Genomic DNA, 17,631 nt, shown 5'->3' with positions numbered 1-17,631 from the left:
TGTCATGCAAATAGTTGCTGATCATTTCTAGTGTCCAGTATTGCGCCTCTCGTGTATCATAGAGGCCGACGAAAAAGCACATTCAGGTTCAGTGTCCTAAGCCGCAACTCCCAATGCCTTCTTCCCCAACTCACGGCGGTGCAGATACTTGATCAGCAGAGACGTCCCCGCCATGCCAACCGCGAAGAAGATCATGGTGATATACCCCTTGGGATACCGGGGCGCCTCCACCTGCTGCCAGATGATGAGCGGCAACCAAGCCTGGATGACATAGGCCATCTGGTTCATCGAGCCTGTCACGATGGCCCGCTCCTCGTTGTCGTCCTTACAGATCTCATGGGCCCAGGCGAATGTCAACCCGCTGATGCCGCCGCCGAAGCCGACGAGCAGAAAACAGCCCCATTTCCACGCGTCGGGAATCGTCCACGCCGCCAGGCTCGAGTAGATGACGACGTTGAGCACGCCGGAAAAGACGATGGGCGGCCACCGCTCGCCCTTGAAAACAGAGTCGGAGGACCAGGCGTAGATCCACGTCGTGACGACGGTGATGGCAGACGTGATTGTAGGGTAGGTGTTGTAGTCCTTGACGCTATAGCCTTCGCCCTTGAGCCACAGCTGGAACGCGGGCTGGCTCATGATGCCGCATCCGTTGTTGAAGAAGATGTACAGCATCGTCAGCGCGTAGATGTGCCAGCTCGTCAGGATCTTTTTGATCTTTGATTTGGTGTACGGCTGCCGGTTGGCGCGTCCCTCGAGCTGCATGCGTTTCTGCGCGAGCGCCACGTCGTCCTTGGTCAACCACCACGCCTTTGTGATTTCCGGCACGTCCGGGAGGAAGAAGAAGCCGGCGATAGCGATGGGCAGCGAGATGACCGTGTCTACGATGAACAGCCATTGCCACCCTTTCCATCCGTGGACGCCGCCGAGGTTATACACGGCCGCCATCAGGTATCCTGAGAACATGGAGCCGATGGAGCCGCTGGAGTGGAAGATGCAGGATCTCTTGGCGAGCTCGTCTTTGCGGTACCAACATCCGATGATGTACTGCATACCGGGATAAAAGGTGCTTTCGGCAAGACCGATAAAGAATCGGAGGACGTAAAGCTGGGTGACGTTGGTGCATTTGATCATGAGGATGGTGAGGATGGCCCAGGTGCATTCGCAGGCGGGGATCCAAATGGAGGGTCGGACACGAGTGAGGAGGATGTTACTGCAGGTGACAAAGTCAACATTGCGTCCCGAGGCTCTCTAGGAGAAGAGGCTTACTTGCCTGGGAATCTCTCCAATGACGTATCCGACAGTCCAGCATGCTTGCATGTAGTTCAGCTCGTTGCCGAAGAGCTTCATGTCTTCCTTCATGCCGGACACAAAGGCATTGTTAATGTTGATCTGGTCTAGGTTCCTTTGGGACAATAGGTCAGTATGGAGACTCCTCGGCGCTCACCGGGGTGTTGTGGGTGGTTTATCAGCCAACATACTTGATGAAGTACCCCAGACTCGCAAAGGTGAGGATGACGGCGTCGAGTTTGAACATGAACTTGCGCTCTTCCGGAGACTTGTCCAGCGTGTCCCAAACGTATGACCTCCATGTGAGCTTCGGCTCCTCTTGCAAGAGCTCGGTGACGGCGGGTTGCGACTCCTTGGCCCCGACAGAAGTCGGCGACTTGCTCCGAGGCGAGTCGGTGACCGCGGTCTTCTCGATCTCAGGGGTTCCCATCGTGAAAGGCCAAGCTAGCTAGGCTGGGATTCCAAAGGTGAAATTGATATCCGATGAGAGGAACACGACTGCGCGCCTGGATCGCATCAAAAATTTCAAAAGCTCACATTCCATCTGAGCAGCCATAGAGCTTTATACAACCATCTGCGCTTTTTTCCCCCTCCTATTCTTTTTTTCCCAATCTTTTCATCCTTGTCCAGGGTCCATCGGACCAACATCGGACTTCTTGCAGAGGCAACGGGGGGGAAAACTGGACATGTCGCTGACGAGGTTTCTGGATACAATGGCGTGCTGCAGACACAGGCGCGCGTGTGTCGCCCTCCCGACGGACAACATCCGACGACATGTTCTCACATATCTGTAGTTACTGCGACGGGCGTGCCTCGAATGTCGTTGCGGCTCTACGGCACGATCCGAAGCCAATTCACGCCAAGTAGTCTGGGCATGAGCTTGGTGCTCTTTGCAACTTTTGAAAAAGCCAAGTACATTGGCCGAACATGAACCGCTGTTCTGCCAAAGTTAACCAGTCTTGGAAGCTTGGCAGACGACGACGACGACGACGACGACAGTCATGTCGCTACCCACTAATCCATGAATTCCACGGAGGTAGCACACACACACACACACATACGCCACCACGGGCTGGAGCATCGAAAGAGGAGAAGTCGGACTTAAGATATCTGCAGGCTGATGGGTTTCCCCCCATTTCCTTCCAATAATGCCTCTCTCCGCACCGGTCTAGCTCGAAGCATGCTTTATTGCGAGGATGATCTCTCAAAGGGGATTGGGCTCCATGGTTTCGTTGTCGAGCACACAATCAGGCCCTTGTATCGCGCAACCCCACCCGTGAGTCGTGATGCACCGACGGCCCCCCGGATCCGCGAACGCGCGGGGGGCAGGCGGGGCCTTCGGCCAAGAGACCAACAATGATGCTGTCCAACGGCCGGCTGATTAAACCCTCCATCATCTTTGGCTAGAGACCAATCTGAAGAACAAGGCAGCCTTGGTATCGATCGCGTGCTGCCCGCGACTTTTGGTTGGCGAGCGCGTCCCCGACATCCCGCGGACCGTCTGGCTCGATAATGCGCCCGTGTTCCTAGATTCGTCACCCTCGATGCATATGAAACCATAGATAGTTCCCTCCGGAAGGGCGATTTGACCCCGCGATTATTGGTAATCACTGTCTTCTTGGTGAGCATGATCACGTTGACGAATCCTTGGGGACGGTATTACCACCATCGTGTCAAATCAGAGCAGTTGCATTTCAAGACATAAAAGAGGCTGTCTGCGTCCAGTTTCTAGACTGGACTTGTAGATCAAGACATTGTCAATATAGCTCAAATTCAACCCACATTGTCCATAACCCCCTCTCAATCTGGTCCCATTTACCCCATCAGACCCCCCCAGCTCCTCCGAGATCGAAAACAATGGTTCCCGCTCCCATTGACCCATCCATCACTGACGTGGCGGAGCCACGGAAAGACACCCTCGGGCTCCCCGAGGCCACAAAGGCGAGACTGGTCAAGGCCGGAGTCGACCTGTCCAACGGGTACCCTTACCGCCCCTCGCGGCCGCTGTACCTGGACGACGCGTACAAGATTCGCAACAAGGAGCGCGAGTACGTCGACGCCGGTTCGAGGGCGGACAAGTCTAAGAAGAACCTGCTCGGCGCCGCGACCAAGGTCACCAACCTGACGGCCCACATCGGCACGGAAATCGAGGGCCTGCAGCTGAAGGACCTCACCCCGGAGCAGAAGGACGAGCTCGCCCTGTTGATCGCCGAGCGCAGCGTCGTCTTCTTCAGGGACCAGGATCTGTCTCCGCAGCAGCAGAAAGAGCTGGGTGACTGGTACGGAGAAGTCGAGGTCCACGTAAGTTTTGCTTTTTCCGGCGTCTGATCCGGGAGCCGGATACTAATAACAGCCCCCCCGGTAGCCTCAAGTCCCGCAGGTCCCCGGCGTTCTCGGCGTCACGGTCATCTGGCCCGCGTTGATGGCCACCGAGAGAAAGGCCAACTTCCGCAACCCCGGCGGAGCTTCCAGGTGGCACACGGATCTGGTCCACGAGCGCCAGCCCTCCGGCATTACCCACCTGCACAACGACGCCGTCCCGCCTATCGGCGGCGACACACTCTGGGCCAGCGGCTACTCCGCCTACGAGAAGCTGTCCCCAGACTTCCGCAAGATCATCGACGGGAAATACGCCGTCTACAGGTCCGCCCACACTTACCTCGACCGGAACGACCCCGAGGCCGGGCCCAAGCACATCGAGCGGGCTCATCCCCTCGTCCGGGTGCACCCGGCCACGGGCTGGAAGTCCCTCTACGTCAACCGCCTCTTCACGACGCAGATCATCGGCCTCGACAAGGCGGAGAGCGACGCGATCCTCAACTACCTCTTTGACGTATACGAGAAGAACGTCGACATCCAGGTCCGCTTCAAGTGGATCCCCAATACCAGCGCCCTCTGGGATAACAGGTTGGCTCAAAGACGATCTGATCTGGTAGTGACACTCCGGACTGACGCGATACAGAATTACCATCCATAACGCAAGCTGGGACTACGAGGGAAACCATCCGCGTCACGGCACGCGTGTGACGTCCCTGGCCGAAAAGCCATACTTTGACCCCGAAGCGCCGACCCGCCGTGAGGCTTTGGGCCTGCTCGGGCCGGACGAGAAGGAGGAGCTTGGGATCGATGGCACCACGAGAGGGCTCAAGGATTTCTCTCTGTAGATTGGGTACCTACCGTGTTCCTTAAGTAATTACATATCATGATCAATGCCTCGATGAGAGCTCTTATTTGAAACTCGAAGCGGAAGAACTTCGCCCGATGTTGTTTTTCTATTACTTTCCTCTCGCCCCATTTTCTCCAACTCAGCTAGGATACATCGGTAATGAGATGCTATATCTTTCGATTTTTTTAAAGAGCCAAGACGTCTCTAAGCCCATTTGCGTCAAACTAGGCCGCCTTTCTCACCAAAACATTGTAGTCGTGCCAGACATAATCGTTCCCGGCGTCCCTCTCCCACACGAAAGTGTCCCGGTTCGCCATCTCCAGGTCGTAGACGAAAGCGATCTTGGTCACGGTCAGACGGATGGATTGCAGCGCCATCTCGCGACCAATGCACACCCGGGGTCCCACCAGGAAGGGCCGGTAGCTCGTCCGAACATCGTGCTCGAACACGGTCCCCGGGCCGTTGTGAGTCCACCGGTCGGGCCTGAACTTGTCCGCGAGCGCCCAGTACTCGGGCCTGCGCTGAATCGTCCAGATGTCGGCCGACACGTTAACGCCCTTGGGCACGTAGAGTCCGTCGATCATGGCGCCCGGAGAGATGCGGTGCGACCCGCGCCCGTTGATGGGCGGCGTGAGGCGGAGCGTCTCCTGGACGCACGCGTTCAGGTACGAGAGACGCAGCACGCTCTGCGCCGTGATCTCCGAGACCGACGAATAAGCGCCATGGACCTCTTTCTGGATCCGTCTGTAGTGGTCGGGTTCCCGAAGCACGTGGTAGAACACGGCGGACAGAGTCGTGGCCGAGGTGTCATAGCCGACCATACTGTTGCGGATTAGGGTTTACTAGGGTATTTCGAGATGTCAGGGGGATCGATGTCCTCTTACGCGAAAAGAGCGGAGTTGCTCAGGATTTCAGCTTGGGTCAGGCCTGCCGACTCCTTCGCGGAGAGGATGGCGGTGAGGAAGTCCTTCCGCCCACCTTGTCGTTCGATGCATCTTCCGCGACTTGTTAGAGTGCAATCGGTCGTGGAGTTGACATCTTCACTCACCCTCTGAGCTGGTTCATCAAAAGAAAGTTCTTCGGGACTCGAAATACGTGCGGCACGGTCATGACCGGCAGCTTCGCAAGCCCGCCAAAGATTGGAATTTCGGTCAAGAACTGGAACAGCTCCAACAGAGGCGCCCCTTTGCCATAGGTGTACTTCATCTTCTCATACGTGCCTGTATCCGTCTGTCAGCTCATGCACGGGAAACCCGGTTATGCGGCTAGCCGTACTCATCTGGTCATGCAATAGCGGCTCTCCAAACGACAGGTCACCAACAATACTCCAAATCATTTTACCGACATGATGGCTGATGCTAACGGTCGTTTTGTCGGTCAGTTCTGCGCCTAAGCTCTCGACAGCCCTGTTGACGTGGTGCAGGACAATGTCTTCCTGCTCCATCAGCGCCTTGGCCGTAAAGGCAGGCTGCAACGCAGTTCTGAGCCGTCTGTGAGCCGTCCTATCGGTGGTCGTGAGTAGGTTCGGCGCGGCCCAAATGAGTTTTGCGAGAAGCGACTCGATGGTTCCCTGCTTCGTGAAGTGGCCGCTGTCCAGCCCGGGATTATGAATCGTCTTGAGGGCCTCTTCGGTTGCGAACGACAATTCGTTGGGGCCAATTCGAACAACGGGTCCTTTGTGTTGCGGGTCAGAGTTAACTCAAGAGCACGACCTTGGGTGGTTTTGGTTATGAAACTGACCATACTTTGCGTGGACTCGCTCAATATCATTGTTCAGTCGATGCCCCGATACTGACCGAATAAGCCAGATCTATACTTCTTGTTGAGCACGAGGAATGATACCACCCTGAGGATAACCATTCAGAACTCACAGGAGATATAGATGCAATGAAAGGGCCTCTGACATGTGCTATGGGATGGAAATAATAGTTATAAAGAGCTAGCAAAAGAGGGCAAACAAGAGCCTGTCCCCAAGGTTAGTCCTGAGAATCACTGTGTTATCCTTCGTCGGCTATCAATTCACATACCAAAACCCCACCGTACGCAAGCAAGTCGGTTTTGAGCATCCAGCCAGTGGTAGGCCTTTGAGTCAAGGGCACAGCCATAAAGCCGAGTTTTTCCTCATGAAGGGAACTGATTGACGAATCCATTTTTGTTTGGCTTTTGAATTGGCACGGATTGGATGACCGAACAGCTTGACCTCGACGAGCCCGATGGATATCTCTGGACAGAGGTTATGACTGCTCTCACAGAACATCACAGAAGTGTAGCGCCCTCGGACATTACCAAAACTTCCGCCGAATCATAAGAACGATAGGCAAAGTTGGGGTGGGGTAGTTGTGCGACTCGGTTGCTCCCCTTTGGGAATTGCCGAAACCTTACGACCACGTCTGCTCAGACCGAAGCTTAATTTAATGACGGGAGAAACGATTTCGACATCCTTGACACAGAAGTACGAGTAAAAGGCACGATGATTCAGACAAAATGAAACAGCGCTTATGGCTCAGGGGGGCGGGATCCGATCTGATCAGTGGTGGCCGTGTGCGTGATGTTATCTCGGCAACTCTCGTAATCATCGGATCTTGACCTAAGCTGGGGTTGGCTTACGTGACAGCAACATCGAATGGATGACAGCGGTCCTGTTCAGTTGCCCAGCTACCCTTGGTCTGTTGCTTGAGACTGCATAGAATCTAAAATTGTCGAAACGATCCTGCGTTGTTGATCGATGCAGTCTCCCAAGCATCTGCTGTAAAAAGTTGGCCTGCTGAGTCACAACAAGTCTCATCGTCCTCACGTGTCATCGAAGTGCAGCCAGGCCTGCAAGCAAACAAAAAGGTCATCTACGAGTCAATGAAAATTGTCATGGATTCATGGGCTGGATCCAAGAATTAGCAGTACCTAGATGTTGCAAGACAAGCCGCTTATTCGGGTACGATGTTGCGTGGCTGGCCGCGATCTCTAGTCCAACCCTCTAGCGCATCGAGTTTTACGAGAGCCAACCCAAAACCAAATGCTAATACGATGAGTAGCCTACTATGGATATGCTTGACTGAATCAAATGTCATGCCCCTTCATTCAATCAAGCCGGCAGCATTCTGAGCGCACCTAGGTTTGATCGCCTCCGATCAAATCTCTCACCTCCGCCCAAGGTTTAAACCTCAGTCCAAGGAAAATTTCCCCGAATAACAGTCTAACAAAGACTTGCAGAAATGCGGTTGTAAACGTTGCTACGGTCCCACCACGAACCTGTGCACGTGAATGGTAACTCCGCAGGGCGTTTGCGCGGCAATACTTGTGAACACGAATACCCTCGAGCCCAATACAGCTTTATTAGGCGCCAAGTTTTAAGTTACTTGATTCTGAAGGCTCTCACGTTTTGGGTTCGGAACTGCACGGTCATACCTGGAATCTGACTGTTCGGATGCTAGCTCGGATCGGCTACGATCCCCATCTCATAAGGAAAGCATTACGAAAGGATAATGCTTCAATGGTGGGCTCTCGTTCGGACGGCGGTCAGAAGCTCTCAAGCTTAAAGTCTGCATAGAGTTAGAATACACCGAACTGTGCCAGCGGCTTGTAAGGCGATGACTGACACAGTCCGAGTCAAATCCTCACCCCAGAACCCCCGCGCAACGCGATGCAAGTCTGAAGGCTCGCTCTTTCATCGTGTTACTTCAACTTCTATTGCAAAGGAACTTTTCATGATGCTACCACGAGACCCCATCTTGTTGAAATCTAGTTCGGTAGAGTTTTAATGATTGTTAGACGTTGAATTCTGGAAGCTTGTGATATAAACTTCAACGAGATCCATGGCTGGCTGACCTAAGGTTTGCCCGCCAGGCCTAGCTATTGGAGCCGTGAACCTCATCCACTGAGAACGCGTTGCGTACATTTTTTAGACGAAAAGAGATGGGCGAGCAGTTATTCTATGATCCAAAGCCCTCGGTGGCGGTTTGCTGAAGTTGTCCAGTGCAGACTATCCACCCCGCGCCCCCCCCCCCCCCCCCCGCGTCCGAACCACGCTTCTACCCATTGTTTGCCCCCATATTCTTAGCATCAGGTCTGCAAGATGTTTGGCACGTTGATGTATGACATGCGGCACAAGGAGCCAACTTTCATCGAGAATAATCCAGAGTCGGTGATAAATCGCAACCGGCGCGGAAAGCCACACATTGCCTGCGAGTACTGCAGAGGCCGGAAGGTAACCTGGATCTCGTCTCTTGGCCGCGTAATGGTCAATAGCTGACCGCTGGGAAATGACATAGCTTCGATGCAACGGCGACCCAACTGGGTGTGATAGATGCAAGTCTAGCTCCAACAATTGCAGTTACCCGAAGAATAGGAACATGGTCAGAAAACAAAAGTCCTCGCCCTATTTGGCGAAAAGAACACCAAAATCGCGACAGGCATCACTTGACGACACCGTGGCACCCCCGTCACCGACATTCTCTGATAGCTTCGAGCTAGATCCTACTTTGCTCTTTGACGAGAGCAACCAAGGGCTCGGATCGACAATTGGCATGAGTATGTCGCAGGAGCAAGGTGGGCTCTTGAGCCCCAGTATGAACATGGCATCTGAACAACTCGAGACAAGCAGCAAGGACTACAGCAACAGCCTGCAATCTGCCAAAGAGGAGCAAAATCAAGTTGACCAATGGCTGGCTTCTTGCAGCCTATTGTCGCCAAACGGAACGACAGATATGATCAATATGAAGGGTGGAGAGTTCTCTGGCCCTTGGCAGGAATTAGGGAAAGATGCGTCATATTGTGACCTGATCGAGGACAGCGGGGACGACGGGTTGAGCTCAGAAGAGACTCAGCTTGACTTTGACATGAATGGTCAGTTTGCTCTTTCTCTTGGTCTCGTTGATTCCCCAGCTGACTTTGTCCATTTGTAGAGAGTACTGACATCGTTGATGAATCTTCATCGACACCTGGCTTATCGTCGTCAAGCTTGGACATGCTCCTAGACGAGAACTTCGCGGCACATCACCCAGTGGGACCGCAAGTAGACCATCCGACGGCAAGCAAGGCGCAGCCAAGCAGAAAGGGAACACCTGTGGCCTACAAAATGTCGGCACCAGCCGCCACAAGCCCCATGAGCGCGCTGCTGGAAAGCGTGGACACGACGCGGAAGAAGAAAACCGAGTGCCGTTGCCTGCGGCTCGCAGCGCACCTGTTGGAGCAGCTCGGGAACGAAGGCGCCAACACGGAGGTGCCGATTATGGATGGTCTGCTCAACTGCTGCCGAGAGGCCATCAAAGGGTGTGAATCCATCCTCGGGTGCAACTTGTGCAAATCGAGATCGGAGAGCATGATGCTCTTGGCGATGGCCGGGCAGTATCTGAGCAGCATCTGCGAAAAGACTGTCCGCTGCTACGTTGACGTTGCCCAGCAGGCGCAGTCGCCCACGACTCCATTCGCAGGAGGCGCTGCCATCTGGTTCCAGTCGTACAAAGTCGAAAGTTCGTCGGTTCAGATCCAGGTCCTGCGGTTTCTGGTGACGGGTCAGGTCACCGAGTTTTGCCAGCTGATTGGCAAAATCAAATCGAGAGTTGGGACGAGAAAAGCACACTTGGCACCGCTTCTCGGCGCAGAAAGAAGGGTTCAGTGCATGAGGACTTTGTTGATGAAGTGTGACCGCGGGGATGCCGAAACGCTGTAGTTAGTCGCGCAAACTAGATACAGGAACTTGCTACACCAGCTGGTACAGGGGCAGAGCGTTGCTTGTCTGCATCTTGAAAATTACTTTCTGAGGCATGTGAAATCTGGCCGAGAGACAGTGACAGCGTAAGTGCTTCCTGGTGAGTGGTTCAGAATGCGGAGCGGCGCGGATGTCTCGTAATCTACTTTTGAATCACTCCTAGATTACATTACCTGTTGATCACTAATCAGCCCGATATAACGAGAAAGCCGACATTCAACATCTACTCCAGGCCAGACATTTCAATTACGATCCTGACGCATTCACTTCAAGCGACCGGGCTGACACATAACTCATAACGGCCGCGGCATATTTCCAATTGGATTATCTACTGTGGTTGCAGGCCAAAGTTTTAGCCACCCTGCCAGGTAGATTCCGGGGATGTAGCCACACTCAGCTTCGCAGGAGTACATCCAGCAACTAAGGCATGTACACACGCATTTACGTGTCAACAGGGGTCAGGTTTGCTAGCCTAACCTTGCAGGCTACACAGCACAACGATTAAACTTAGTATGCGTACTTATCCTTGTGCGTGCTGCGGGGTTTACATAGACCGTTTAGACATGGGAGCAATGTCTGATTACAATGACATCAAGACGCAGATGGTAGAAGCGTCTACCCAAGAGCTGTCCGTTTGAAAATTATAGTGGGATAACCGAATGCAACAAGACTACATGGGTTTAATTACATTCAGACGATAGCAGTGTGTCCTACAAATCTCCAGACGCTGCTCGGCCTATGCAGGCTTTACCACACTCGCAACAAAGCGACTCTTCTCTCCAATCTTTTCGGCCAAAACACTTAAGCTTGGGCTATGCAGCACGTCGAATATGCTTGTTGTCTCGGCTCCGGCGCTGGAGACCAGCCAATTGCGTAACTCGACTGCGATGAGCGAGTCAACCCCATACTTGGAGACGGGATGTTTCTTGTCGATTTCGGCCACGTCCAGCCCAAACATGTCCGCCAACTTGAAGACGATGGCGTCCAGAATGAGGGCCACTGCATCCATGGCACTCGTCACGGACTGCAACAAGTCAGACAGACGTGCCGCCGCGCCGGGTTGCTGGTCAGTCCGGCCACGCGAGCCGCTCGGACCCGTGTGATTCAACTGCACGGATGAGAAACGCCTGTCATTGACCCAAGCGACCGTGGAGGTCTCGTCAAACTCTAAGATTCCCGTAATGAGCTGGCTGAGGTCGACTGGCCGGCGCGGGTTTTGGATGGCCGTCTCAACGATCTTGTGCAGGGTAGCTTCGTCAATGTCAGCGAGACCAGTCTTGGTCAAGCGGTCCGCAACCCCTTCTGTGTTGGCTACGAAGCCGACTTCCTGGATGCTAGCTAAGTCGATAGAAACTCCGGGCAAGCCTTGCGAGGTTCTGTATTTGGCGAAGGCGTCTTGGAAAGTTCCGCCGGCGGAGTAGTTAGCCTGACTTGTATTGCCCCCAAGGCCCGTCAAGGATGAGAGCATGACCAGAAAGTCGAGATCTGGGAGATTGTTGTGGATGTTCCAGGTCGCTGAAATCTTGGGGCTTGTGGCAGCCAGCCACTGTTCATACCTCATGTTCGGGAAGATGGAGTCCTGTTGCAGGTCTTTAGTCTGGGGGGCAGCACTTTTGGTTTGACGGACGGCGCCACAACTTACGTTTAATACCATGGCAGCCTGTATCACTCCTCTAACAGGCGGATATCTCCCCCCAGAATCGGCAATGACACGCCTGAAATCAGCTTCACATGACACATCGCAGTCTCGGACCATAGTTCTGCATCCTAATGACTCGAGTTCTGCGATGAGGGGCGCGCAGTCGTCATGCTTGCTTGCGTTCCGGGAAAGAATGATTAGGTTCCTGCAACCGAGATGCCTAGCCATCCATCGTGCAATAGACTGGCCGATGCCGCCCATGCCGCCCACGATGAGGTATGACGCGTCAGATGACAGGCGTGCTGCTTTTGGAGAAGAAACAACCTTGATTCATGGTTAGCAAGTCGTCAGTGAGCCCGAGAGAAGGGCCGTCTTACCTTGACCAAGTCCGTCTTCTTCGGTACGACAACTATCTTGCCCATGTGCTTGCCGCTCTGCATCAATCTGAAGGCTTTGTCTACATCTGACACAGAAAAGGTTGTCACTGGAGCTACAGCCCGAAGCTGCTTCTTCCCGAACATCTCCATGACGCCGCAGAGGGCGTCTTGAAGAACGCCGCCCTTGTACTTGCCCAGTTGGAATACGTCCACCGCGGCGAAAGAGACGGCACGTCGCAGAGGGCTCATGTCCAGGCTTTTCGCTGCTTCCATGTCCCGCTTTCCAATCTCCACAAAGCGTCCAAATCGTGCCATGCAGTTCCACGTCTCCTTCAGCAGCGGGCCGGCGAGCGAGTTAAGTACGACATCGACTCCTTTGCCGTTGGTGGCTGCCATGAGAGCGGGACCGAAAGATGTGTCTCTGCTCGAGAAAACGTGTTCTTTGGGGATGCCAAACTCCTTCATGACAAAGTCGCGTTTTGCATCGATGCCAGCTGTGACAAAGACTTTGGCGCCCCGTTGCTTAGCAAGCATCACGGCAGCTTGCCCAACTCCCCCGGTTGCGGCGTGGACAAGTATAGTCTCGCCTCTGGCAAGCCTGCCAACATCATATAGACCATAATACGCCGTGGCAAACACCATGGGGATCGTTGCCGCTTCCTCAAACGACATGTTATCGGGAATCCGAACGGCACATGGCCAGTTGATAGAGACCCTCGTCGCCCAGTGGCCACGGAGAATGGCGCAAACTCGGTCCCCGACGCTCAGACCACTGGCTTCCTTCGCTTCTGAGCCAAGTCTAGTAACGATCCCGCTGCACTCATAGCCCATGATGGTCTCGTCAAGTTGGCCAAGCGCGACGAGCACGTCTCTGAAGTTGAGACCAAAAGCGCGAGGTTCGATCTCAATCTGGTCGGCCTCCAGCGCCGCATCACAATGTTCGACTTCTCTGAACCGCAATGAGTCTAGAAGCCCAGGGATGCCAACCTCCATTTTCAGATCCATGGTTGGGTCAGTGGGTCTGAACTCCTTGAGCTCCGGCTCGAGCTCGAAGGTTTCTGGTGCCAAAGCCCTGTTCTCCGTGTCGTGGTTGTAGATACGTGACACATGGAGTAGCGAGCCTCGAACAGCGTATTCACAGTCGATCTCCTGCTGGGCGAAAGAGAAGTCGAATGAAGCCTTGAGAACATCCACAATGAAGCCCGCATTTTTGGTAGACCAAGGTGACTCAGTAGTCTCGAGATCGAGGGAGACGTATCGCCGGCCGGCGTCTTCCATTCGTAGTGTTCGTAGAAGACCAGAATGCAAACCCATCTCAGGCTCAGTCCCGTCGATGAGGCCGGCTCGTGTCACCCACAATACGCCTCGAGCAGTCGTCAACAAACGTTGAATGCGTACGAAATCCTCTCGACCCAGCCGACTTAAGAAGGGAGCGATCATTTCAACAAGCATGATGCATACTTTGCCCGTGGCATCGATAGACGTCCAGTCTGAAGTTGTGGTTAGAGCACCCGTGGTGGACTGAATCGCTTTCTCAAGCTCGTTCGTCCAGTTCATTGGCATTCCCCTTAATGGGCTTAGGATGGCAACTTCATGAGGGTATGAAGGCGTGGTGGTTGCCGTAGAAGTCATGACGCTGAAAGAATAGTTCTCGTCGTCCTCCATGTCTCGAACATCCAAGTCGATGCCGCTGAATCCGCTGTTCTCGAGAACCCTGCCCCAATGACTAAGTGTCAAGTTCGGGCCTCCTCTGCGTTCGGGTTCTTCTGCCAACCACCAGCCTGGTAGTGTCCCAAAGACAAGTTGGACGTCAAGCGTGTCTTTTGTGGTTTCGACGAGGATCAACTTTCCCCCATTCTTGAGAAGCTTGCGGACGTGCTTCATCGTCGTCTCCATGTTCTTGGTGGCATGGAGCACTTGGCAGGCGATGATGAGGTCATACGAGCCAGCCTCGAAGGACTGCTCTACGGGATCGGTTTCAATATCAAGCTTCTTGAAATTGATCATATCGCCGTAGCTCGCAAACTTCTTCGACGCAGCTTCAAAAAATCCAGTTGAGACGTCGGTGAATGTGTACGATGAAAAGCGGTACCGGCCGTCGGGTGTATCCTCAGAAAGTCCCTTCAGGACTGATCCTGTGCATCCACCAGTACCGCCTCCAATCTCGAGAACCTTGGCACGAGGATGCTTCATTGAGTAAAGGTGGATAAGCTTTCGTACTTGTTCGTAGGACCGATTGCAACGAAGAGCTTTGCCGTAGAACTCGTAGAGCAAATTGCCCTCCATCATGACTTCTAGCGGCGCAGCTTGCTTTCTCAAGATCTTGGATAGGTTTCTGCCGATGCGACACAGCAAGCGTCCGTTCACACTCTCCGAAGCAACTTCGTCTAACAGCATATGCTTCATGCCCTTGCTCGTCTTGGCCCACGAGGCGCTTCCGCGCGCCAAGGTGCCGTCAAGTCCAGCTTCATAGTTGCATTGCATCCAGCTGTAGAGCGATTTGTGATACCACTCCATATTGGCAAGTGCGGCCTCATCTGCAATCAAGTCTTGAATTGCGTCTTGGATGAAGTACCACGCTGCCCGGACCAGCTTCTTGTTGACGGAAAGTTCTTTGGAGTCAATCTTATACTTGAGCGGATCTTTCAAAGTTGATACTGGCATGAGCGTCACGTCAGGATGCCAGTGCATCTTGAAAAGAAGCTTCGGCGGCTCGTGGCTATCATGGCCCTCGCCGATGCCTCCCACAGCCTGGCAGAAGAGACCCTTGACTTCTAAAAGGGTTGTGCCCGGGACAGAAACGTCGTAAGTGGCAACCGAAGACCGGAAGCCGGACCTGTCAAGATGATCGACAGTTGCATGGGACTCGAACCGTGTCCCGGGCGACGAGGTGATGAGCTGTGAAACAAAGATCTCCTCTATGGCCCGGGGCATTACCATTGAGTTCTGGAAAGACTCGACAGGCAAGGCAGCATACGCGCCCTGGAAGATCGAGTCCAACGTTGTGGGATGGAGCAGATGACTACCGGCAGACTTCACATCTGCAACCTTGAACTGGAATTTCGATCCCGAGTCACTAGCGTGGATGTTGAGCATGTTTTGGAATGTCGTACCATGGTGAAGTCCCATTTTCCTCAGTCGTGCAAAGAGAACGTCAGATTCGACATTGCGTGAGTAATCTTCCTCGAGATCTTCCTTTTCGCCGTTTGAAATTGGCATCGGAGCGATGGAGATATTTGACTTCTGCCGCTGAGAGATGTAGCCGTTGATGTGTTCAGTCCAAGACTCGCCGTCAGAGCTTGGTGACTTTAGTGAGAACTCGTACCAGCCTGGTTCCAGATTCTTGTTGTTGCATGGGTGCAAAAATAACTGAACCTCAATGCCTCCCTCGGTGTCTGGAATGACCAATGCGTTGCTGATCTGGATATCTCTCAGACAGTATCCATCGATAAACTCTTCAGGCACCTCAGAGAACTGACGCAGGGCTTCGATCGCCATGGTGATACCGCCGGCACCTGGGTATACAATGTCCGACTGCACAAGATGATCTCGGAGCCAAGGCAAGTCAGAAGTCTTGAGAAAATGCCTCCACATCGGACTTGTAGATGCAGGACCGGGCAGCAAGGAACCGATGAGTTCGTTGCGTACATGCTTCCGATGCCTATGGGCAACGTTCAAACGCGATTCTTGCCAGAAGCGGTTGGAGTGGTTCCAGGGGTAAGGAGGAAGGTCTGCGATGACGCGGAGATTCTCGCGAGATTGTTGGCAGTTGACGGCTGCTATATCAACGGGATAGCCCGCACACCACAAAGCTCCTGCAGCAGATTGCATTGTTACTCCGGCGTTCCGGCCTCTGACTAGACCGGACGCGTATGGTAGGTTGATACCCTTCAGGATAGGAGCTTTGCATATCTGCCTAATCGGGCCTGCGAGAGCAGAGTGCGGACCGACTTCTAGAATGAAATCAACGGCAGGTTCCTCGGCATTCGTCGCAAAGCACATATTCTCAAAAGATTTTGAGAATTGCACCGGCTGGAGCAGATTGTTGACCCAGTGCTGGGGGCCAAGCTTCTCGGGGCTGTCAATGAGGTCCCCAGTGACGGGAGAAGAGTAAACAATCTTGTGCCACTTGAGCTTTGGCTGAATGATATCTTGAAGAGCCTTCAAATATTCCTGTGCCATTGGTAGCATGTGGTGAGAGTGGTACGCCGATTTGACCTTTAACTTCCGCGCAAAGATCTGATCCCGAGAAAGGTCTTTCTCAAGACGCTCAATCACGTCAAGATCTCCCGACAGTGTGACGCTTGAGGGACTATTGACGCATGCCACAGTCACAGTACTCTGACTGACACCATGGTCCGCCATATAGGACAATGCGTCTTCGACACTCAAGCCTACGGCCATCATGCCTCCAGGAACTCTAGATGTACTATGGTGCTTCTCTGTCAGGCGACCTCGGAAGTAGGCCACGCCCAAGGCTTCCTCAAACGTCAACGCGTCTGCTGCGTATGCTGCGGCGATTTCACCGCTTGAGTGACTGGCGACGGCACTGGGATGAATGCCCCAAGAGTTGAGAAGGTCAACCAAGCAGACCTGGAGGGCAACGCAAACGGGCTGACTGAGACGAGGCTCGTTTACGCGCGTGGACTTTTGGTCGCGTTGGAGCTCTTCTATCAGAGACCAGTCTGCTCCGTACTAAGCATCTTCTTTGAGGAAATGGCCGCCAACTACATTAGACTATCGTTACATGCGTCAGCGAAAGTTGCCAATAAGCAGGGAAAGATGCGGTTATGATACCATTCCAATTTTCGAATGGTTTTTATCGTAGAAGGCATCTGCATTGAATCTCGACTTTGGTATGGTCGTCCAGCCGTCTCTACCGTCAACAACAAGCTGCCAGAGCTTTTCTGGTGTTGTCGCTTCGCCAGAGAACTTGCAGCTCATACCGATAACTGCGACTGGATCTGCTGGCCCTCCTCTAGGCGAACGCATGCCGTCCACTGGAGAGCTGATCTCAGACGAGGAACTTCCATGACTCATGTACGGTGCCATTCTGGATCAGTGCAAACGGTTTGCTGGTCGTTGTTTCGTTACACACGGACCACGATGTTTGGCTTTGCAACAAATAGTCTTGATGATTCTTGGGATGGAGACAAAGGTTGCTTTAGGGTGTGTATTCACGTCTACAGAGATAGCAACAGAATCAGACCGGTACTATTACCTCCTTGAAGCATCAGTGGATTTTGCCTCGAATTGTTCGCAACGAAACAACGACTAATTCGGCCTGATCCCTAGGGCACCGATAGCAGTCTTGAGGGTAGCCTCAATTCTCTGTGGTAACCGGGGCGACCTAAAATGACACATTCCGGGTAAACATCTGTATTGACTGCATATTCATGTAAGGGACTCGGAATAGGGGGGAAACTGTATGAACCATATTCGAGATTCCTTGTTCCGG

The 17,631-nt window shown here is 53.4% G+C and overlaps 5 protein-coding genes across 5 annotated transcripts; 2 read left to right on the top strand and 3 right to left on the bottom strand.

Annotated features, from left to right (window-relative positions):
• Positions 1 to 96: 96 nt before the first annotated feature.
• Positions 97 to 1,717, bottom strand: CDEST_10999 (Putative major facilitator superfamily, MFS transporter superfamily; the record flags this gene model as incomplete). The annotated part of the gene is given in 3 exon segments (XM_062927155.1): positions 97 to 1,248; positions 1,267 to 1,402; positions 1,479 to 1,717. 3 exon segments carry the CDS (start codon positions 1,715 to 1,717, stop codon positions 97 to 99), a joined length of 1,527 nt encoding a protein of 508 aa, XP_062783206.1.
• Positions 1,718 to 3,144: 1,427 nt separating this feature from the next.
• On the top strand, positions 3,145 to 4,451 carry CDEST_10998 (Putative TauD/TfdA-like domain, taurine dioxygenase TauD-like superfamily; the record flags this gene model as incomplete). The annotated part of the gene is made up of 3 exons (XM_062927154.1): positions 3,145 to 3,588; positions 3,653 to 4,194; positions 4,250 to 4,451. 3 exons carry the CDS (start codon positions 3,145 to 3,147, stop codon positions 4,449 to 4,451), a joined length of 1,188 nt encoding a protein of 395 aa, XP_062783205.1.
• Positions 4,452 to 4,677: 226 nt separating this feature from the next.
• On the bottom strand, positions 4,678 to 6,603 carry CDEST_10997 (Putative cytochrome P450; the record flags this gene model as incomplete). Its single annotated transcript, XM_062927153.1, has 7 exons — positions 4,678 to 5,275; positions 5,338 to 5,448; positions 5,502 to 5,673; positions 5,729 to 6,127; positions 6,194 to 6,263; positions 6,325 to 6,417; positions 6,481 to 6,603. The coding sequence occupies 7 exons, from the start codon at positions 6,601 to 6,603 to the stop codon at positions 4,678 to 4,680; spliced, it is 1,566 nt and encodes a 521-aa protein (XP_062783204.1).
• A 1,919-nt stretch (positions 6,604 to 8,522) lies between these two features.
• CDEST_10996 (Putative zn(2)Cys(6) fungal-type DNA-binding domain-containing protein) lies at positions 8,523 to 10,118 on the top strand (the record flags this gene model as incomplete). Its single annotated transcript, XM_062927152.1, has 3 exons — positions 8,523 to 8,654; positions 8,719 to 9,292; positions 9,352 to 10,118. The coding sequence occupies 3 exons, from the start codon at positions 8,523 to 8,525 to the stop codon at positions 10,116 to 10,118; spliced, it is 1,473 nt and encodes a 490-aa protein (XP_062783203.1).
• A 775-nt stretch (positions 10,119 to 10,893) lies between these two features.
• Positions 10,894 to 17,225, bottom strand: CDEST_10995 (Putative Acyl transferase domain superfamily, phosphopantetheine binding ACP; the record flags this gene model as incomplete). The annotated part of the gene is made up of 3 exons (XM_062927151.1): positions 10,894 to 12,120; positions 12,174 to 16,868; positions 16,971 to 17,225. The coding sequence occupies 3 exons, from the start codon at positions 17,223 to 17,225 to the stop codon at positions 10,894 to 10,896; spliced, it is 6,177 nt and encodes a 2,058-aa protein (XP_062783202.1).
• Positions 17,226 to 17,631: the final 406 nt, after the last annotated feature.

Source organism: Colletotrichum destructivum, chromosome 7 (genome assembly GCF_034447905.1).
Source record: "Colletotrichum destructivum chromosome 7, complete sequence".
Lineage (NCBI taxonomy): Eukaryota > Fungi > Ascomycota > Sordariomycetes > Glomerellales > Glomerellaceae > Colletotrichum > Colletotrichum destructivum.
This window is presented reverse-complemented; position numbering and strand designations above follow the sequence as displayed.